The sequence below is a fragment of the Sus scrofa genome, chromosome 9 (assembly GCF_054392235.1).
Source record: "Sus scrofa isolate SSC_HxYL_T2T_F1_AM1 chromosome 9, Sscrofa_HxYL_maternal_Yorkshire_Landrace_v2.0, whole genome shotgun sequence".
Taxonomy (NCBI): domain Eukaryota; kingdom Metazoa; phylum Chordata; class Mammalia; order Artiodactyla; family Suidae; genus Sus; species Sus scrofa.
In genome coordinates, this window is record NC_139391.1 from 5,957,245 (window position 1) to 5,981,361 (window position 24,117).

General features: G+C 44.9%; 2 protein-coding genes across 3 annotated transcripts; both read right to left on the reverse strand.

The window, feature by feature from the left end:
* Window positions 1-1,370: 1,370 nt before the first annotated feature.
* On the reverse strand, window positions 1,371-2,330 carry LOC146399694 (olfactory receptor 52B4-like). The gene has a single exon (XM_084978231.1). It carries the CDS (start codon window positions 2,313-2,315, stop codon window positions 1,371-1,373), a length of 945 nt encoding a protein of 314 aa, XP_084834357.1. The 5' UTR covers window positions 2,316-2,330.
* Window positions 2,331-17,366: 15,036 nt separating this feature from the next.
* LOC110255390 (olfactory receptor 52B4-like) lies at window positions 17,367-22,249 on the reverse strand. 2 transcript variants are annotated; one of them, XM_084975081.1, is made up of 2 exons: window positions 21,954-22,249; window positions 17,367-21,000 (listed from the first exon to the last, which is right to left on the reverse strand). In XM_084975081.1, exons 1-2 carry the CDS (start codon window positions 22,132-22,134, stop codon window positions 20,015-20,017), a joined length of 1,167 nt encoding a protein of 388 aa, XP_084831207.1. In that variant the 5' UTR covers window positions 22,135-22,249; the 3' UTR covers window positions 17,367-20,014. The 2 variants fall into 2 exon arrangements, with proteins under 2 accessions (XP_084831207.1, XP_084831208.1); XM_084975082.1 differs by lacking the exon at window positions 21,954-22,249 and having other exon boundaries at window positions 17,373-21,795.
* Between the last annotated feature and the right edge of the window lie 1,868 nt (window positions 22,250-24,117).

Genomic DNA, 24,117 nt, shown 5'->3' on the forward strand with positions numbered 1-24,117 from the left:
TCCTCGCTATTACTCAGGATGGAGACCTCAGCCTGAGCTCATGTCCGTTTCTCTGCTTGTCCTGCATTTCTGTTCCATGCAAGGAGGCTCTCCTGGGGGAGCTTGGACCCCATCTCTATGCAATGTCTTTCCCGGGCACAAGTCTATCAGTCCTTTCAAACGGAATGGTGTTGCTTTGGGTTCATGCAAAGGTTTCTGGTCACATCCCCTATGTCTAGCACAGACTCCATTCTAACACTATAACATGCTGCTGAAAAAGGAACCAGGAAAAAGGCATGTGGTGGTTGTTCCATTCAGGAGATGCTACAATAGGGCAGCTCCCTAGAGCATCATGGATTTCCCCTACCCGAGAGTCAAGGTCATACCTGGGGATGATGCTTGGCCAAGAAGGAAAACCTCCTCTCCAGTGTCCTCAACCCGTGTTCTACAAGCCATTGCAGGGATTAACACGGACCCACACGGAAGAGCCCTCACCCAGGCAGCTGATGGAAGCCATGGACAACTGAGTGGATGCCACACACTAAAACACTACGATTTCAATATCACCCCCCTTTTCTAAATACACAGTGTCATATGTGCCCATCTACATTTATCCTTTTTCACAGAAACGAAGAGATACAGACAGAAAAATATGGAATAGCACATACCAAATGATTAACCATTTGAGAGGTTGTATGTGAGGTGAATTCTCCTTGTTCTGCTTCTCTGAGGTCTATTCGACAAGTAGAAATGGAACACTTATAAGGAGTATACCATGATGTTTGGATGCATAGAGTACATACACAGGGAAATGATCAATCCAAATCACGTGAAGTAACAGCTCCATCACCCTTTCATACCTCCAACCTGTGTATGTATGGAGGTGTGTTGCAAAACCTAGGACCAAATCTCCTGACAAAGTTCAAGTGTACAACACAGTATTCTTCACCATACCTACAGTGTTATCCAGGACTCAGTCCTCCTGCATGACTGAAACATTGTACCCTTTTATCTGATTGTCCAAACTGTCACAAGTTGTCGCAAAGGATGAGAAACTCAGGGAGAAGTCACTGAACAAATGCAAAACCAGCACCCTGTACCCGATTCACCTATTACCAAGTCAAGAATGTCACATAAATGATTCATGACTCTGGAAATTCACAGGCTCTGTAGAGAATATAGCTCATGCTCAGGAGAACAAGGCACCTCTCTCTGTTGCCTTGACGGCAGAAGATGGAAATCTTAGAACCTCCCAGTGGGCCCTTCCTCAGGAAACCGAACTCACTGAGCTATTTCCTAGGACTCAGTTTCCCACTTGTGTCTCCCCCCAACACATCTATCTTCCACAGCACAGACAGCGAGATGCTCAAAGCTCTGTGCCTCCTGAAAAGTTATCTATACTTTGGGAACAATATCAGAGCCACCTGCTCTTGAATTGCCTTGGTCTTGATCCCATAAATGATGGGATTCAGCATCGGGGGAACCAAAATGCAGACATTGGCCAGCAAGATGTGGATATGAGCTGGGATGTGGCGTCCAAACCGCTGAGTCAGGGCGGTGAAGATTCCAGGCCCATAAAAGAGGATGATGATGCAGACATGGGAACCACACGTGTTGAGAGCTTTGTGACGAGCATCTTGGGAAGGCATGTGGAAGACAGCATGGAGAATCAGCATGTAGGACACAAAAATTAACAGGATGTCTAAGAGCAGTGTCGACACTATGACAAAGAGGCCATACCAGATGTTCACTCGAATGTCATTACACGCATATTTGGCCAAGCCAATATGTTCACAACCGGTATGTGGAAGGACATTACTTCGGCAGAACGTCAGCCTTTTCAAAAGAAATATGATGGGGAAAATGGCACAATAACTTCTCAGAACGATGGTAACACCGATCTTCCCAATCAGCGGGTGTGTCAGAATAGTGGTGTATCTCAGAGGGTAGCATATGGCAACGTAGCGGTCAAATGCCATCACCAACAAGAGGCCTGACTCAAAGACAAAGATGGAATGGATGAAGAAGAGCTGAGTGATGCAGCAATTGAGGGAGATCTCCCCAGCACGGAACCAGAAGATGGCCAGGGCCTGAGGGACTGTGCAGGTGGACAGGACCAGGTCGGCCCCGGCCAGCATGCACAGGAACAGGAACATGGGTTCATGCAGGCTGCGCCTCGTGAGGATGATGAAGATGAGCAGGCTGTTCCCAAGCAGGGCGGTGACGTAGGAAATGAAGAAGGGGATGGAAATCCACAGGTGCTGGTCCTCAAGGCCAGGGATGCCCAGCAAGTAGAAGACGGTGTGGCTGACCCCAGTGTGGTTTAAGGCAGTCATGCCAGGGAGAGGACCAAACACAGCACTTCTCATTCACTGACAGAGATGAAAATACAGATTGTCCTGTAATATTCTTGGCAAAGGCACCAGGATATGTGGACATGGTCCACCCTTCCATCTTCTTTGAACATGGACATTTTAAGACATCGCCAAGAGTGAATAGGATATGTTCTCTGCCCTCAAGAGTGATGCTCTAAGTAAAAGGTGGCTGTGGCCCAGGCCACAGCCATAGCAGTACCAAATCTACACTGTATCTGTGTCCCACACCACAGCTGAAGGCAACGCCGGATCCTCAACCCACTGAGCAAGGCTGGGGATCAAACCAACATCCCACAGAGGCAAACTCAGACCTTAACCTGCTGAGCCACAAGGGGAACTCCAGAGTGAGCATATGACTTTCAGGCAATTATAAGCTTTGCAACCAGATCATGTGACATTAGAGTAGAAAGTAAGTTAGACTTCAGCAGTGGCTGTGGAATCCAAGATAAAACATACGAATTTCATCCTGAAGGCTACTGAACAACTTTAAGAATGAAGAAATTAGTATTTTATAGCAGTTATTCAGACAGTGGTTTGAGGATGAATGGGAGCCAAGAGGGTCAGTTAAAAGGCTTACTCTTTATGCAAAATATTACATATGTAGAATAGAAAAACAACTAGATCCTACTGCAGAGTATGGGGAATTATATTCAGTAGCCTGTAATAAGTCATAATGGAAACGAATATGAAAAAGAAAATATGTATATCTGAATCCCTGTGCTCTACAGCACCAATCAACACAACAATGTAAATCAACTATACCTACATAACTGCTTTCCTAACAATCACTTACTCTTGCCAAAACCAGGGACTGTATAGTCACAACCAAAACTACCAAGTATTTCTGCCTCAACGTAAAGAACATTAGTTCCATTGTATCTCAAAATAGTTTTCAAGTATTTCCTAAATTTTTTTTATTTATTTATTTATCACTTTTTTTTTTAGGGCCATACCCATGGCACATGGAAGGTCCCAGGTTAAGTGTCCAATTGGAACTACAGCAGCCAGCCTACACCACAGCCACAGCAAAACAGGATCTGAGCCGCCTCTGCAATCTACACCAACCTCAGGGCAACGCCAGATCCTTAACCCAATGAGCAAGGCCAAGAATTCAACCTGAATCCTCACGGATGCTCGTCGGATTCATTACCACGGAGCCACGATGGGAACGCCCAAGTTTTTTTTTTATTTAAAATTCTCCTCATAAAATTTCTGATTAAATTATTGAATAGGCAATGTAGGGTGGAAAAAGTCCTCTCTTTTCCTTAAAACAAAACATACATTTCTCCAACTAACCAAATGAAAAGACATCGTTGCATGTCCTCTCCTACAAACAGATGGTTATCAATATGCAGGAGCAGCCAGGGGGTGTGTTTGGGAAAGCAGCAGCAAGATGATCCCTGAATGCGAGGCGAGTCGTTTATCACGGTGAGGAAAGAAAGGAGCAGTCGTGCTCCTGCTACCTGTGAGGCCGGGAGGCTGACAGGCAGGGAGGGCTGCAGAGGCACGAGAGGGGAGGCACAGGCAGGTGTTTCCTGACGGTGAAGGACCTTGATCACAGCTTCACACATGAACGCCATAATTTACACGGGGAGCAGCCCTTAGAGATCTTGAAGCGATCAGTTTAGAACCTAGTTTTTAAATTACCTGTAGAGGATTCTTTGGAAAACTAATGGACTAAATCAATGGGATTCTTCTATTTTTATTATTCTTACAGCCACATTTGCAGCATACGGACGTTCCCAGGCCAGGGGTCAAATCCGAGCTAATGTTGGGGCCTATGGCACAGCCATGGCAACACCAGATCCAAGCTACACCTGCGACCTACACCGCAGATTGGGTCAACACCGGATCCTTAACCCACTGAGTGAAGCCAGGGATTGAATCCACATCCTTACAGACACTCCCGCTGAGCCACAATGGGAATTCCAAGAGACAGGCATCTAAATGGCCAGTGCTGTTCCTGAAGTAAAAGCCATCTGAACATCATGGTCACAGAGGAATCAAACGAACATCTGTGACGCATCTGCTTTACGCCAGAGACGGCAGCCGTCACCTCGTGGGTCAAACCTTAAATACTTTTGCATTTGATATGTTGACTATCCCTTCCAGGATTTGGATGTCATCACCACATTCAGTAAATGTGACTCGTTTGCCAAATATCAATACTTGAGAGAAATGAGAGTTGAGACCTCTGAAGGTATCACATACAGGTGGCTCACCTGTGAAGACAATCAAGAGAAGCTAACAGGGAGCACAGCCTGTGTGCCTGGGCTGAGGCCCCCTCCTGCTCACTACTTGGGCTCTGAGTCCAGAAAGGACGGAAGTGGACAAAAGAAGAGATTCACCTCTGTGGGGAATGCCGGGGAGGGGTGGCATGATATTCAAAATGGTTTTGCAGGTAGAAACTGAACGTTTTTTTCTCAGTATCCCTTGACTCATGCATTAACTCGGGCATTCAGCCAGCATCTACTGGGCACTAACCACTTTTAGGCACCTTATCACAAACCAGGGAGAGAGAAAAAAATGGAAGTCTTTAGGATCCTACATACGTGTGGTTTAAAGGGAGGGAAATCTGTAAGTGGATAAGTCTTAAGAATTAGAGATGAGTATGAGGTTTAGCTCATGCTCATTTACCTCATATTGTCCACTCCCGTTACCCTCTTCATGCCCCTAATTTTCCTTTCTGCTGAGGAATATCCACTCCAATTATCAGGGCCAAGAGCTGCGAGGAAACAGCCTTAGACTCAAAATGGAAAAGGTCCTGTCAGTTGGCCTTGGGTCTGGAACGGCCTCCTTCTGCACACATGCTGCTCCCAGAGAAAGTTCTCTTCAGTGACAGGAGCCCCCCTCTTGCAGGAAGTGGAAGAGCAGAAGGCAAGACAGCACCAGATGGAAATGACGGGACTCCTATGCACCAAATTCGATCCAAAAAGGAAAGAAAGAAGAGGCTGGGGGAGGTCCCCTTGTGGCACACTGGAAACAAATCCGACTCATATCCATGAGGATGTGGGTTCCATCCCTGGTATCCCTCAGTGGGTTAAGGATCCATCCGGCCTTGCCATGAGCTGCAGAGTGGGATGCAGACATGGCTGGTTGCATGGCTGAGGTGTAGGCCGGCACCTGTAGCTCAGATTTGACCCCTCGCCTGGGAACTTCCAGAAGCCACAGGTGCGGCCCTGAAAAGAAAGAAAGAAGAAAAGAAAAGAAAGAAAAGGCTGAGGAAGGCACAAATCCACAGAGGCAGAGCGTGAGAGGAGGGCACTGCAGAAGATCATTGTAACAGTGAATCGGAGACAGGGACCAGCAGGGAGACTTTTAAAATCAGAGCCATAGACAGAGGGCAGGAAGCCAGGGCTCGGGCATTTCTCTGTGGGATTGGTGTCCCGATGGAGAAACTTCCGCCTGAACCAAACTCATCTCGATTCTCCCATGCACTGCCTCCTGCTACTTCTCCTCTCACACCTGCCCAAGTCGTCCTGGTAGCTCCCCAAACCCTCTCCCACACCCTGCCTGGGGAAATCCACCACAGATCCCTCTCAGTTTCAGGGTCTTTCTCACATTGTCCCAAAAGCCATCTACAGGAAGTCCACTGGTTTTCTGTTTCTCATCTCAAGTCTCATTCGACAGCACCAGTTATTTAATAGATGGTATTGCCTCATTGCCTCACTTCCAGGAACTCCAGCAAGACCACATATTCTCAACCTTCCCTCCCACACCTCCTCCTCAACCTCTGCTATAAGCAACCAGGTCTCTGCCTCTGGCCACTCTCTTTCCACCCATATAAACACCCTCCAAGGGTCCTGCCCCCCTTGACCTGTCCGTGACGTAACACCTGCCCAGCCCTTACCTGCAGCCTTGAAACAGCTCCACCTGCAGAGGTCTAATTCACTCACTGGCCTTAGATGGTGTCTTCAGGAATTAGACACCAGTGTGGAGAGCTGAGCCAGCCTGTTGCACGGCAGGATGGGGGCTGTTTATGCTCTCTCAGGAGAGCTCTGGAGGGAAGCACTGACACCAGGGCCCCAGGGACAGTCCTCTCTCTACCAGGCCCGCCTTCTTCCCAATGGGCTGGGTCTCTAAGACCACGTCTCATCTCTCTCACTCCCTCTTGCTCTTTTTCTCTCTCCTGCTTCTCTCCAGGGGCTCTCATGCAAAATCCAACTGACACCTAAGCTAGACTTGTTTTAAAAATTCAAATGGACATGGATTGCAGGTGATAAATGCTGTTATGCTCATCTGAATTGGGGCTCTCAGTGTGAACCCACTGCTAAACCCCACAGTTCAGATTCAGTTGACTTTGGCAAGCTTTATCAGCTGTGTCCCATATGCTACCTCCACTAGATCCCCACTTTCCCCTATTCTAATTACTCTAAAATTATTTCAGCCTTTACCTCGGACAAGACACCATTTACATGCCACTTTGCCTCTGTGCTTTTCTGCTCTACCAATTCCAAGGGAAATAACTAATACGACTTGGCCCCACTGTGTTCAGAAACTCAAAGGCAAATGAAAACATGGAATTTCCCTAGTCACGAACATTACCCTGAGGCTCGTCTTTATAAGTGTCTTTTAATGGATGTTCAGTCTACTCTCAACAGATTAATATGAACCAACGTTTACCGACATTTTGTTCTTCACGAAGAAGCTTACATTGAAGTTACACCCACTTGCGGCTTCTCCAGGAGTGTCAATGGCAGAGTGGTGAAGAACAATGTTTCCTACCCAAGGGCATATGATCCCATGGGCTGCCTGGTTCCTAGAGCACGGGAGGGTCACAATAATTTTGACACATTCATATTTCCTTCAGCTGCCTCCTTTGGCTACACCCACGGTTCTCACTCAATCCTAAGTTTCAAGTTGATGTGCATGGGCCTAGGCATAGCTTTCCTATTTTTATCCTTCTTGAGGCTGGCTAAGGTTTTCAATCTATACGTTACTGTTAAAGGAGTTTGGAAATTTTTCACAATATTTCTTCAACGGACAGTGTTCTTTCTGTCCCTTTCTTTCGGATTTCATGCTAAACCCCACCTCCCCATGTTAGACATTGTGATGTTTCTCCATCGCGAACTGAGAGACTCTTCTTCTTTTTGATTCTCTCCACACTCTTCTTCACTTGGGTAATTATACTGATAGATCTGTAGCTGACTTCTAGAATTACTACAGCCTGGGTCACAGGTGCTTATAGCTTTTTTAGATACTCAAAGATTTCACCACACAGGTGGTAACATTCTTTGTGACCACCAGCAATGTATGAGACTGCCTGTACAGGTTCAACAACTAGCTTTAAACCAATATGCACATACAAAAATGATTACAAATTGTATAAAGCATGACAAGCACACATTCACAAATAAAGATAAACACACTTTATGTGTCATTCCATCTAGCCAGTCATTCTCGCAGAATGCTGAGTCCTCATACGTGCAGCCAAACTATGGTTGAAATTTACTCCTGCGTTGACAGTCTTCTCGTGCTCCTCACAACGTAATGAAAACAGAACAGAAGCATTTTCATCGGAAAGATATTATATTAGAGGAGACACCAGGCAAAAGTGAAAAGGAATCTGCATGCACCAAGCAGTGGACTTTCAAGTACCCAAGGAGAAAACTGATAGGAATATAAGGAAAAAATAGACAGGTCTACATTTATACTTAGGAATTTAATAACCCACTCTCAGTAACTGCTACAACTGCTAGACAGTAAACCTGTTAATAGAGAGAAGGCTTGGATCATACCACCAACAAATTCTCATGGACATTTACAGCTCACTTCACCCATCAGCAGCAAAATACATTCTTTCCAAGTTTCTGGACATCATGCAACCAAAATAAAAAACCATATCCTGGTTCATAACACAAACATCAAAAACACTAAACACGCACACCAAAGGCAACCACAAACAAAACGAAAAGACAACCTACTGAAGAGGAGAAAGCATCTGCAAACGGTGCAACCAACACAGGCATCATTTCCAAAATATACACACAGCCCACACAACTCAATACACAGAACAGAACAAAACAATCCAATCCAAACATGGCCAGGAGATCTAAACAGACATTTCTCCAAAGAAGGCAGACAGATGGCTAAAAGGGCACATGAAGATACGCTCATCTTCACCAATTACTAGAGAAAAGCAAATCAAAACCACAGGGAGGTACCACTTCATACCACTCAGAATGGCCACAATTATCATTATCACCATCAAAAAGTCTACAAATAATACATGCTGGAGCGCATATGGGGAAAACGGAACCCTCCTACCCTGTTGGTGGGAATGAAAATTGGTGCAGCCACCACGGAAACCAGTGTGCAGCTTCCTTGAATAACTAAAAAAGGAGTTACTACATGATCTAGCAATCTCACGCTGGGATATAGATCCAGAGAAAAACACCCATTTAAAAAGACACGTGCAGGGTAGCACGTTGGTGCTGTAGTGGTGTGCATGGCTGCTTCCAAAAAGACACATGCAGGGAGTTCTCCTGTGGCACGGCAGGTTAAGGATCCAGTGTTGTTACTGCAGCAGCTGGGGTCACTGCTGTAGCACAGGTTCAATCCCTGGCCCAGGACTTCCCCGTGTCTCAGGTGCAGCCCAAAGAAAGAAAGAAATATGTAAAATTAAAATAAGTAAATAAATAAACACATGCACCCCAATGTTCAGAGCAACACGATTTACAATAGCCAAGAATGGCAGCAACTTGAATGGCCATTGACAGACAAATGGATAAAATATATATATACACCTACACACACAAACACAATGGAATAATCCACAAACTCAAAAAAGAAGGAAATAATGCCATTTGCAGCAATGTGGAAGAACCTAGAGAATATATACGAAGTCAACAGAGAAAGACAAAGGCCATATGATATAACTTCTATGTTATAGCACATAATCTAAAACAATGATACAGGAGTTCCCGTCGTGGTGCAGCGGTTAACGAATCCGACTAGGAACCATGAGGTTGTGGCTTTGATCCCTGGCCTTGCTCAGTGGGTTAAGGATCTGGTGGTGCTGTGTGCTATGGCGTAGGCCACAGACGTGGCTCGGATCCTGAGTTGCTGTGGCTCTGGACTAGGCCAGCAGCTGTAGCTCCGATTAGACCCCTAGACTGGGAACCTCCATATGCTGTGGGAAGTGGCCCTAGAAAAGGCAAAAAGACAAAAAAATAAAATTAAAAAATAAAACAATGATACAGATGAACTCACGTACAAAACAGATAAACAACAAGGTCTTACTCTGTATAGCAAAGGGACCTATATTCAGTATCTTACCATAAACTAAAATGCAAGATAATATCAAAGAGAATGTAAATGTAATTGAATCACTGTGCCGCACAACAGAAACCAACCCAACACTGTAAATCAAATGTACTTCGATTTAAAACATCCAAACTGGTCTTCCCATTGTGGCTTAGCAGTAATGAAACCAATGCGTATCCATGAGGATGCGGGTTCCATCTCTGGCCCCGCTCAGTGGGTTAAGGATTCAGCATTGCCATAAGCTCTGGTGTACGTTACAGACACGGCTTGGATCCCGTGTTGCTCTGGCTGTGGCAGAGGCAGCAGATGCAGCTCTGATTCCAACTCTAGCCTGGGAACTTCCATATGCCATGGGTGTGCCCCTAAAAAGCAAATAAATAAATTGAATTAAATTTAAAATATACACATATATAGGTAGGTATGTATACACATATATGTGTGTGTGTCTGTACATGTGCGTGTGTGTACATGTTTATTACATATATAAACAAAATGTCATCACATGAGGTGTGTTCTCTCTCCAAACACAATGGATCAAATAAATACAAAGAGCAGAAATATACCAGCAAATCTATTCCACATGGAAACTTAAAAACACACGTCTAAATAATCCAAAGATCAGGGAGCAAGTCTCAAAGGAAATTTTTAGATGCACTAGGAAAAAAAGCTCACATGAAAATACAACATATCAAAACATGGGACATACTGCTAAAGCGGAGCTGAGAGGTAAATTTATGGCACAAAACACATACATTACATAAAAGAATAAGGCTCATATCAGTTATCAAAGTTCGAATCTCAATACATTAGTGAAGGAGGGCAATTGAAATTGTGGCTCAGGAGTAACGAACACAACCATTATCCATGATGACACGAGACTGAGCCCTGGACCCACTCAGTGGGTTAAGGATCTGTCATTGCCGAGAGCTGTGGTGTAGATCACAGAGGTGGCTTGGAATTGCTGCTGCTGTTGCAGGGCCACAGGCCATCAGCTGCAGCTCCAATTTGACTCCTGGCCTGGGAATGTCCATTTACTACAGGTGTGGCTGTACAAAAGAAGGACGAGGAGAAGGAGAAGAACAAGCAGATAATCTGAACAGAAGCATCACTAGAAATGAAACCGAGTATATAATAAACACTCCCTACAAACAAAAGGCAGAACCAGATGGCTTCACAGAAAATTCTACCAAACATACAAAAAACCTACACCCATCCTTAAATGTTTCCAAAATACTGTCAAAGGAACATCCCAAAGGCATTCTATGAAGCCACCATCACCCTAATACCAAAACCAAAGATATGTCCAAAAAAAGAAAATTACAGACCAATATCCTTGATGAATATAGATGCAAAAGTTCTCAACAAAATGTTAGCCAACTGAACCCAACAACACATAAAAAAGATCATACACCATGACCAAATGCAATTCAACCCAACTTCACAAGGATGGTTTCGACATATGCAAAGCAATCAATGTCACATAGACCATTAACAAAACAAAAGCCAAAAACAACATGATCATCTCAAAAGATGCAGAAAAAAATCAACGTCCATTCATGATCAAAATTCTTACCAAAATGGGTACAGAGGGAACATACCTTACCATAATACATGTCATTTATGACAAACCCAAAGCCAATATAATACTCAACAAAGAAAAGCTGAAAGCCCTCCCGCTAAAATTTGGAACAAGACAGGGATGCCCACTCTCACCACTTTTATTCAACACAGTACTGGAAGTCCTAGCCACAGCAGTCAGACAAACAAAAGAAATAAAAGCTATCCAAATTGGAAGAGAAGAGGTAAAACTGTCCCTCTAGGCAGATGACACGATACTATATAGAGAAAACCCTAAAGACTTCACCCAAAGACTACTCAAACCGTTCAACAAATTCAACAATGTAGCAGGATACAAGATTGACATTCCAAAATTGGTTGCATTTCGGTATACTACCAGTGACGTATTAGAAAAGGAATACTTTAAAAACAATTCCTTTTAAAATCATACCCACAAAAATTGGGTATGATTAAACCTGCCTAAGGAGATGAAGGACTTATATGCCAACAACTATAAAACCTGCATCAAGGAAATTCAAGAAGAGTCAAAGCAATGGAAAGACATCCCATGCTCCTGGATTGGGAGAAATAACATTGTTACAATAGCCACACCACACCAAAAAACCTAAAGATTTCACGTCAGCCCTATCTCAACACCCATGACACTTTGCACAGAACTAGAACAAATAATCCAACAAGTGGATGGAACAATCCAAGACCCAGATTGGCCAAACCAATCCTGAGGGAAAAAACAAAGCAGAAGGTATAACTCTCCCAGACTTCAGACAACATTACAAAGCTACAGGAAGCAAGAGAGTGTGTACCAGTACAAAAACAGACATACGGATCAATGGAACAGAATAGAGAGCCCAGCAAGAAACCCAGACACCTATGGTCAATTAATCTTCAACAAAGCAGGCGAGAACATAAAATGATCAAAACGCTTACCAAAATGAGTATCGAGGGAACATACCTTAACATAATAAAAGCCATTTACGACAAATCCACAGCCAACAGACAAAAGCTGAAAGCCTTCCCCCGAAAATCTCCAGCAAGTGCTGCTGGGAAACCTGGACAGCTCCAGGTAAATCCATGAACCTGGAACACACCCTCACGCCATGCACAAACATTAACTCAAAATGCCCTAAAGACTTAAACATGATACGTCACACCATAAAACTCCTAGAAGACAACACAGGCAAAACATGCCCTGACACCAACCATATAAAAGGGTTCCTTAGGTCAGTCTCACAACACAAGAGAAATTAAACAAAAATCTACAAATGGAACCTACTCAAATGTACAAGCTAGTGTACAGCAAAGGAAACCGTTTTTGAAAAACCTAAAAGACAACCTCCAGAATGGGAGGAAATAGTTGCTACTGATGCAACTGGCAAAGGCTTATCCTCCAAAATACAAAACACATACAACTCAACAACAACCACCACAAAACAGCCTAATTGAAAAAACGGGCAAAAGACCTAAGTAGATATTTCTCCACAGAAGACAAACTGGTGGCCAGCAGGCACATGAAAAGATGCAAATATCACTAATTACACAGACATGCAAATCAAAACTGCTACGAGGGACCACCTCACACCTTTCAGAATGGCTAACATTAACAACTCTACAAATAACAAACCATGTGGAGGGTGGGGAGGGAACGGAACCCTCCAGCACTGTTGGCGGGACTAGAAATTGGTACAACCACTAGGGAAAACAATATGGAGGTACCTCAGAAAACTAAATAGAGAACTATCAAATGATCTAGCAACCCCACTCATGGGCATATATCCAAACAAAATTATACTTCAAAAAGATACATGCATCACTGTGTTCACTGCAGCACTCTCCCCAATAACCAAGACCTGAAAAAAACCTAAACGACCATCGACAGATGAATGGATTAAGATGTGGTATATATACACAATGGAATATCAGTCAGCCATAAAAAAGAACATGGTAATGCCATCTAAAACCACATGGATGGAACTAGAGACCCTCATACTGAGTCAAGTAAGTCAGAGAGAGAAAGACAAAGACCATGTGATAACACATATGTGGAATTTAAAATGTGGCACAGATGAACCTATCTACAACACAGACATGCACTCACAGACATGGAGAACACACATGTCCTTGCCAAGGGGGCGGGAGTGGGATGGAATGGGAGTTTGGGTTAGTAGGTGCAAACTATTACATCGAGGATGCATAAGCAGTGAGGTCTTACTGAATAGCAAGAACCTATAGCCAATCTCTTGTGTGATAGAACATGATGGCGGGTAACATGAGAAGAAGAAAATCATACTATGACTGGGCCATTTGGATGTACACCAGAAATGGACACAACATTGTACGGCAAATATGTCTAATGTGAAAAAGGGTTTTTAAAAGAATGAAATTAGAACACTCTCTAACACCATACACAAAAATCAGCTCAAAGGAGATCAAAGACCTAAACATACGGCCAGACATTATAAAATTCGTAGAAGAAAACATGGGCAGAACAAACTTTGACATAAATCACAACAATATCTTCATGGACCCACCCACCCCCCACAGCCATGGCAATAAAAACAAAAATACACAAATGGGACCTAATTCATCTCAAAAGCATCTGCACAGCAAAGGAAAACCAAGAAAGAAAAGAAAAGCCACAGAATGGCAGGAAATCTTTGCCAATGAAGGACTGACAAGGGATTAACCTCCAAAATGAACAAACATCTCAGGCAGCTTTACAGCAAGGAGAAACCCAAACATTCCCATTTTAAAATGCCCAGAAGATCTGCATAGACATTTCTCCAACAAAGACTGACAGAGGGCCAAAAAGCACTGAACAAAATGTTCAACATCACGAATTATTAGAGAAATGCATATCAAAATGACACTTGAAGAGAGAGATGCACCTCACTGTACACTACAGTACGATAACCAAAAGCCAAGGCGGGGAAGCAAGCTCAACGTCCCAGGGGAAACAGTGTAAAAGCAGATGTGAGATATGTAGCTATTCGAATGTTATTCAGGCATAAAAGAGAACAAAGCAATGCCCTTGGCAGCAGCATGGGCGGACTTGGAAATCAGCATTCTAAGTGAACTAAGTAAGACAGAGAAAGACAAATATCATACGAGACCACTGACATGTGCAATCCAATTTTAAAATGATGCAAAAGAACTTATTCACAAAACAGAAAGAGAGCCAAAGATTTCAAAGCCAAACTTGAGGCTACCAAAGGGGAAACGTGGTGGGGAGGGATAAGTTAGGATGCTGGGATAAACACACACACACTACTCTACCTGAAACACATCAGGGAAGGTCCCTGCTCGCTCAATGGGTTAAGGACCTGGCTTGGTCACTGCTGTGGCTCAGCTTCCATCGCTCAACTTGGAACTCCCCCATGCCACAGGCACAGCAAAAATGAAGACATAAAGAGCTAGGTCAAAGGACCTGCTGGGTAGCTCAGAGAAATCTACTCAATACTAATGTAACACCCACATTGGGAACAGACGCTGACGATGAATGGATAGATGGAAATGTAGAACTCATTTGCTTTGCTGTACACCTGACACTAACACAATATTGTCAGTCAACTGACACTCCAATAATGGGGGTTTTTTATATTTTATTTTATTTTCCCACTCTACAGCAAGGGGAAAAAGTTATCCTTACATGTATACATTTTTTCCCCACCCTTTGTTCTGTTGCAACATGAGGATCTAGACATAGTTCTCAAGGCTACTCAGCAGGATCTCCTTATCAATCTATTCGAAATTGTGCCTGATAACCCCAAGCTCCTGATCCCTCCCACTCCCTCCCTCTCCCATCTGGCGGCCACAAGTCTATTTCCCAAGTCCATGATTTTCTTTTCTGTGGAGATGTTCATTTGTGCTGGATTTTAATTCCAGTGATTGTACCATGGAAAAGGGTCTGAACTCAGTAAATACACTCTGTCTTCTCAAAGTGTGAATTCCAGACCCACAACAGCAACTGCAGCCCAGGAGGTGTTCAAAATGCACATCCAGACCCAAAACACACCACCAAATCAGAACCTAAGGGAGTGGAGCCCAGAGGTTGTGTTATACCAAGGCCTCCAGGTGACAGCCATGGGCACCAAGGCTGGAGAGCACCTGGCTCAAAGCAGAGGTCTCGCAAACAGGAGTACATCTTGGAGATGCCTGGGGAGTCATGCAAAAGCACTGCTTCAACAATAGAAAGGACAAAACAAAGAATCAAGGACAGGGAGTGCCCACTGTGGTGCAGCAGAAACAAATCCGACTAGGATCCGTGAGGATGCAGGTTTGATCCCTGGCCTCGCTCAGTGGGTTGGGGATCCGGCATTGCTGTGAGCTGTGGTGTACGTCACAGATGCAGCTCAGATCCTGTGTTGCTGTGGCTGTGGTATAGGCCAGAGGCTGTGGCTCTGATTCAACCCCTAGCCTGGGAACCTCCATTTTCCAGGGATGCAGCCTTAAAAGGGTGGGGGGTAGAAAGAAAAGAAGGGAAGCAGGGTGTTTGTAAAAGAAACATCAATTAGAGAAAATACCCAGGGTAAATGAAATGGTAGTCAGACCTTAAAAATGGTGTGAAAAAAATGTTCTTAGAGTCTGACCCAGAAGTAAAGTGTTCTTTTAAAAGGAAAGAATTAGGTTCTGGGCGTCCACACTGCATTCAAGACCAGCAAGGAGGATGGCATTTCAAAAGCACTGAGACCCTCAAGCTCCCATCATGGCTCAGCAGAAACGAATCCAACTAGTACCCATCAGGATGAAGGTTCAATCCATGGCCTCGCTCAGTGGGTCAGCAATCCAGCGTTGCCGTGAGCTGTCCTGTGGTGTAGGCCGGTAGCTGTAGCTCCAATTAGACCCCTGCTAAGTGTATTGCCTTAAAAAGAAAAAGAAAAAGAAAAAAAAGTACTGAGAAATTATGCTCTATGCTGAGCCAGTTGTTTTTTGTTTTTGTTTTTATTTTTTGTCTCTCTAGGGCCACACACATGGCATATGGAGGTTCTGAGGCTAAGGGTCAAATCGAAGCTGGAGTAACCGACCTATGCCACAGCCACATCAATGCAGGATCCCAGCCAGGTCTGAGACCAACACCACTGCCAGGAGCAGCTCAGCCAGGCAGTCTTCCATGTTGTCCACCTGCTGGAGGTATTGGCAACAGCTCACAGATGACCAATGATCCCAGCGTGGCGTCCTCCAGGTTGTCCTGCATGTCCACATTGATCACCTGCATGGGCTGCCACCTCTCCTGTTCTTGGGCACACAGGTGGCCCACCACCCTGTCGTAGACGCTTTCCTCACACCTGAAGATGATGTCAAGGCATCTCTTCTTCTCCATGTCCTCTCCTGCATACGTAAGGAGCCTGGACGGAGCCAGTAAGTCCTGCCTCTTGCCGTGTCTACAAGGCCAGCTCTGTCTCAGCCTCCACACCAAGACTATCATATTTTTCATTACTTTCTATTAGGCATTTGCACAGTTGACTCAGGCTTAAAAAGTATGGACTCACACCTGGCACTTCAAACTGGTTCGGGGAAGTATTACCACAGTGTAAATCAACTCTACCTCTATAAAACTTTAAGAATGAGGAAAAAATGGTACATGGGAAATATCGAGTTCTGTATTGATCTAATCTAATCAGAGAACGTAATACAATCATGAGAACATTGAGAGTGATTAGATCCACTACACCTCTACATCTGATACACATTCAGATATTCTACAAATGTACTTGCGGAAGTTACAGGAAGACTGTGCATGTATTATGCCAGAACTCCTAAACCTGTTCACCAGTGCAGACATCACATGCTGAGTACGTCCCTGCTGAGCGGAGGGTAGACTTCCAACACCACAGCAGCTTAGGCAGTTCATATGTGGAAGTGAACCCGAATCTTCTCACTATTGCTAAGAGAATATTCCAAAATGGAACCAGGATGCCACTGGGGCAGTGTGACTTAAACTTGTCTCAGGCTGGATGGAACCGGACCTTTGGACCTGATGGAGTCATCCACAATATCTGCCAAATACTCAAAAGGTATTTTGAACCCTTACTCTAGAAATAACTCCTATCAGCCCATCTACTGGGAAGAACTTCCTTCACATATCTAATGAGGACTTAAATATTTGCTGAACCCCATCAGGGACCATCACCATTCTACCCAGGCCACTTCTGTCTTCTTCTTCCATTTTCATTTTTTTAATTTTTTTGGTCTTCTTAGGGCCACACACCAAGGCATATGGAGGTTCCCAGCTGAGGGGTCAAATCAGAGCTGTAGCTGCCAGCCTATGCCAGGGCCACAGCAATGTGGGATCCAAGCCACATCTGCAACCTATACCACAGCTCAACGCAACACTGGATCCTTAACCCACTGAGCCAGGCCAGAGATTGAACCCACGTCCTCATGGACTGCAAGGTGGGTTCTTTACCTGCTGAGCCACAACAGAACTCCTACCCAGGCAACTTTTAACCTCATGGCTGCTTGTCTTTATAAGCTCCAGACTTTTTCATTTCCCTGGAACAATTGTTTAAGGCTTTAGGAAACCGTGTCTCCAGAACTGCAGTTAGGACAGCAAAGACATTCCTTTCCTATTTGTAGCCTCCGACATAGCTTTTCCTTGACAAATACTCTTAAAATCATGACTCTCAGGAACATTGAGGAGGTGATGCAAACCTCTACCTACTTTTTATCACTTCAGATAGAGCTATGTCTGAGCATTTGCACATGGAAATGTAACATATTAAAATTATTTTAATTTTCATGTGTGTCTTAATTTCAAGTGAATGCTAAGGATGTAGAAATTACAAAGGAAATACCAAACAAAAAAGGAAAGATAAAAATATGACATGATAGTGGGGAAGCAACAAAATCTAGGAAGCCCGAGACTGCATCTTTCATGCTTCTCTTATGGGAGATGATTGTTAACTGCAAACTATCCAAAATCATCATACACTCTGAAACACCGCTTCTCCAAGGGCACTCCCCACACCAGCATCGAGTAGTAACTTGAGAAAAATGAAACTAGGGACCCCAGAATGACTGAGTCACAAACATTGGAGGCTGGAGCCCAAATCTGTGTCATCAAAAGCCCTCCAGGTGATTCGCATGCTCACCAAAGCCTGAGAACACCTACCTTATGGAAGGCAGATATTTCTGAAAATACAAGGTCCAATCTTTCTTTCTTAGGTACATCACTGTACATCACAAGTGGCTGGAGAGCTGTTAAAAACTCATTCCATTCAGGGAAATACTATATCTGCATCTCTTTGATTCAGGGAATATTATATCTAGGTCTCTGATGGTGGGAACGAGACAGCAAGAGCTCCTCAGGTTAGCAAGAGTACCGAACATGCAACCAAAGTCGAGAATCATTTGCCTTAAGCAGTGTCACTCAATTCACCAGTATTCACATAACCTGAGAATCTTCCTGACAGGCAATTTCTGATTCATTAATCCAAAGGGGGATCCAAGACTTGGGACATTTCCAACAGGCTTCCAGATGATGCCAAAGCAGCTACACTGACAACCACGCTTGCAACACTAAAGCCAGAGACGTTACACAAAACAGAGCCAACACCAGGACAGTTCAGGCTCAAGTTCACATTGAGGTGCTTCCAGATTAGATCTCTCAAAGGAAAGGTCTTACACTCTGAAACTTCACTGCCTGATAGGCACTCAAGCCTCTGAAACTACTCTGCCACATTCACCATAGGACTCAGAGCAGACAGAGAAAGGAACACCACTTCCAAAACACACAAATCATCGAGAAGGGCCCTTGCTTACAAATGGCCAGGGCTCCCCTCGTTTAAAAAAAAATGGAAAGGGTTCTAATCCCACCTGTCAAAAAGGCACATTAGGGATCTTTGCCTTCTTTGAAGGTACCAGGCGTTATCTAGCCTCAGTGCCTCTGCACAGGCTGAGTTCACTCCCTTCAGAGCTCTCTGTCTCCACCTTATCCACACACACATTCTCAATGGTCTCCTCAGCTATCAGAACTCACTTCCATCAATGAAGCCCTTGCTCCCTTCCAGAACCAAACAAAATTTCCTTTGAAGCCCTGAAGCACTCATGGAAGTGCACACATGGGTGAGAAAACCTGATTCTCATCTTCCTCTTTAGACTAAAACATCTGAAAGGTGGGTACTGCGGGTGCTTCAGCTTGCTGTGTTACCTACTGCATAGCACAGCACCCAGGCCTTAAGAGTCATCCAATAAACATTTGTTGAATGATTAATTAAAAGCGAGATTTTGGAAGTCTAACGAGTTGAAATAGCACATGTGCTCTTTTAAACAGATACTTGGAATAAACGCTATAACAAACTTCACTCTTTGAGAGTCGCTGCACTGGGAAATGTGCCAGTGGGAACTCATCAACTATCAACTAGCCGTTAATGTTGGACACACTGGTGACACTGCCACTATCCAAAAGCTGAATCCAGTTAATTGCAGTCTGAGTCCACGTACCAAAACCCTAACAGTCAACATCAGGATCATTCACTTTCTAAATCCTGAATCACACCCTGACTTTCTAGTTCTTAACACTCTCAAACAGTCACCTGAGAAAGTCAGGTTAACTTCCTCATCGCTAAAGTGGAATCCAGAGGACAGGAAAAATCCTCCTCCATACTCTTAGGGTGTCTGGTTGTGCCTCCAAATTAAAACACCATGAGCCAGGGAAAGAAGACAGAAAGACAATAAGACTTACTACCCTGGACCCTCGTCCGGAAACCAAACTCCCTGAGCTGTTTCTAGTAGTCAGTTTTCAACGTGTGTGGGAACACGACATCTATCATCCACATCACAGAGGGCTGGACGCTCAGAAAACTGTGCCTCCTGCAAAGTCATTTCTGCTTCGGGAAAAATAGGTGAGCCACCTGCTCTCGAATTGCCTTGGTCTTGATCCCATAAATGATGGGATTCAGCATCGGGGGAACCAGCACGCAGACATTGGCCAGCAAGATGTGGATATGAGCTGGGATGTGGCGTCCAAACCGCTGAGTCAGGGTGGTGAAGATGGCAGGCCCATAAAAGAGGATGATGATGCAGACGTGGGAGCCACACGTGTTGAGAGCTTTGTGACGAGCATCTTGGGAAGGCATGTGGAAGACAGCATGGAGAATCAGCATGTAGGACACAAAAATTAACAGGATGTCTAAGACAAGTGTTGCCATCAGGACAAAGAGTCCATACCAGATGTTCACTCGAATGTCATTACACGCATATTTGGCCAAGCCAATGTGTTCACAATAGGTATGTGGAAGGACATTATTTCGGCAGAATGTCAGCCTTTTCAAAAGAAATACGATGGGGAAAATAGTACAATAACTTCTCAGAAAGACGGTAACACCGATCTTCCCAATCAGCGTGTGTGTCAGAATAGTGGTGTATCTCAGAGGGTAGCATATGGCAACGTAGCGGTCAAACGCCATCACCAGCAGGATGCCTGACTCAGACATGAAGATGCAGTGTGTGATGAAGAACTGAGCGATGCAGCGATTGAGGGAGATCTCCCCAGCACGGAACCAGAAGATGGCCAGGGCCTGAGGGACTGTGCAGGTGGACAGGACCAGGTCGGCCCCGGCCAGCATGCACAGGAACAGGAACATGGGTTCATGAAGGCTGCGCCTCGTGAGAATGAGGAAGATGAGCAGGCTGTTCCCAAGAAGGGCGATGACGTAGGAAATGAAGAAGGGGATGGAAATCCACAGGTGCTGGTCCTCAAGGCCGGGGATGCCCAGCAAGTAGAAGACGGTGTGGCTGACCCCAGTGCGGTTAAAGGAAAGCATACCTGCGGGCACCACCAGAGACATCACCTCATGGTCGCCAGCTGAAATGAAAACACAGATTTTCTGGGGATGCTCTTTGTGAAGTCACCAGCAGCCTTTAGCCCATCTCACACTCTCCACCTTCCTTGACCATGCAAAGAAGAAGACACCTACAGTGGTGAATAAGATATGTTCTCTGCCCTCAATGAGGGACACTCTAATTAAAAGGTACGTGGCTTCAACTAACCAAACTAAAAGACACTGGTATACGTTTTCTCCCACAAATCGATGGTTATCAATATACAGAGGAGAAAAGGAGGAGAAGGGAGTGATGTCTGTTTCTTTTTTTGGCCAAAGACCAAGCCACTGACCTCAGGGGTGTTTGCCCCTTTGGTCTCCTGATAGAGCGACTTTGGGCCAATACCTGTTCATCCCAGAAATCTCCTTCCAAAGGCCTCCGTTCCTATACCATCTTCGCACATCTGCCCAAGAAGACCTGGAGGGCTCCTCTTTCCCTCTCTGCTTTGGGAGCCCCATCAAGATCTCAAGGCTGATCTCCTATCTCCCAAGACACACCTGCAATTTCTAGGTGAATGTTTCTCCTTTCTCATGTCCAAGTGAATTACAAAGGCACCTGTAATTGTAAGGATGGTGTCCCTTTATTTACTAACCTGCAGTAACATCTGAGAGACTAGGTACGCACCTGCCTTCCCAGACCTCACCCACCACATCTGCTCAAACCAGAGATCTGGGCCTCTGGTCATGACCATTCTTTGTGTACTTACATCAAGACCTTCCAAGAGTCTGTCCCTTCTGGCCTGTCTGGGACATGGCACCTGCACAGTCCTGACCCTCGTCTTGGAACCACCTCCATTGGCAGGTGTTTAAGGCCCTCACCTGCCTTAGACTGAGCCTCCAGGGACAGACATTGCACTGGAGATGAAGTCAGCCTGTTGTGTGGCAGGATGGGGGCATTGCATCCTCTCTCATTAGAGTCCTTGAGGGAAGCACTTACACCAGGGCTCCAGGGACAGACGTTGGTTGCAGAAAATCCTTGCCCAGTGGATTTCAAGTGAAATGAAAACAGAAGCAACAGGAAGAAGGTGAACATATATCCAAGAATCAACATCAAGACACATTGGACTTGGGAAGGAAGAGACAAGAAATAAAATAATTGCAAATGAAACTACTGACATATACTTAGACTGTTACCTCTTGGACCCGAAAGAAGTTATCTCTTCTTGCTTGGATTTTTGTAAACTTGTTATCATCAGCACACACACCCACAGAGAAAACAAAACAAATGGAATAACGAATTATAAGGCCAACATCACCCAGGTCAAGAAATACAAACGTGTCAGACACACGTGTGGTGCTCTTCTTGTGCCCAGTCCCAGATCCACACTGCGAAAACCTCACCTTTGGGGTCACATTTATATGCATGACTTGTAGCAACTGGTGTCCAAGTGCTACTGTTTCATCTTCAGCCACATTGTCAACATTCCACTTGCCTCTATGTCTCAATGGGAACCATGACTGTCACTCAGAAAACAAAACAAAATACTACACTTCCAACAATACACTTAAGTCTGCATTTCCCCCTCCTCAGAGTCAGATAAGAACTTACCACTGCAACTTCCACATGTCATTTCCCTCCCCTTGGACAACACTAGGTGCTGATATGGTCTGCAAACTCTTCTCCCACCCTATTGACCTAACACCTGACATAGCCTCAGCTTCCCTGCAACATGATTTGTTTTTTTCTTTGTTTGTTCATCGCAGCATTGTCAGACCTACACAAAATGTAGCCACCATCTGGTCTGAGCCCTGGCTTCATTTCAGCGGATACCACAAGGGAAAGGCACTGCCACAAGGAGGAGCATCAGGACATAGGGTAAAAGGGCCAACCAGTTATGAAGCTGAGCACTTCCCATCCTGAGACGGGGCTCAGCACAAGGACAACCCTGAAACACCAGTGGAATGTAGGGGCAGTTCACCATCCTAGGGAACAATGCGGGTAACATCCACACCTCCACAAAAACCATCGCAGAGTTCTGACCTTCACCTCGAATCTGCCATAGATGTTCCATGCAAGGAAGCCCCAAGGGCTGCAAAGGTGTCTGGAGAAACAAGGGAAGGGCCGCCCCTCAGCTTTCCTTCTACTCGGCGACAGCACTCACTCTCACCCGCTCTGGCAACCACAAGAGTTACCCACATGACACACACATGGTTCAAAGTTTCAACCACTTCCTCAACAGTGGGGGTCTGACTCCACCACAGTCATCAACTTCTACAACAATTCCACTAGATCTAAATCCAAATCAGGAAATCCAGCAAGCTTGAAGCTCTAAATTTCCAATCTTGTGTCCATTTGTGAACTCGAAGGGCTCTTCGACAAACCATGCCCCACATTTGATTTAACCCAGTCCCATTCCCTAGGAATTTTTCCGCACACATTATATTTTGTAACTCACCACCCTAATTACCCCATGGTAACACCCACATACAGCATTTCACGTCTCTCCGTGTCAATCCCTTCTCCATACCCACACAGACACAGCTCAGGTAACACCATTTCCTAAATGACCTCCACTGATTTAATGGTTAAAATTACAAACCAGACCAATCGTTTCTCACTTCAAAAAGGTACTCAATAAACCCTAAATATCAACTTTCAGGCCGTGTGGCCATAAATTTGAAACCATCATCTCAATGGATCAACCCCTCACTCCCAATTCTGGTGCTGACTACCCACCATCAACTCAGAGGCTATCTTAAAAGGCATTCAAACTACTACCACGAAAGAAAAGCCAACCACGCTACCACCAGCACTGTCACCCACAGATACGTGGACCTGGACACCTGCGATAAAGACAGGAAACTGACAGCCATCCGAAATTCTCCCCTTTCACAATCCAATCAGCAAGTCCTGCCATTTCAACTCCGAGAGCTCTATAGGATCTGACCCTGGTGGGCTATGCCACAAAGGCCTCCAAGCCCTGATTCCCAGGTTCAAGACCGAAGAAAGAGCCCACAGCCAGTGACAGAGACGTCAATGGCTTCCTGGATCCTGGGGGCTTCCATGGCTGAAGCACGGTCCTGGGAAGAAACCCCACCACATCAGAAGACTAGGAGAAGAATTCGATCCCAGGCCTCCCTCCACGGGAGGGGGAGATTAC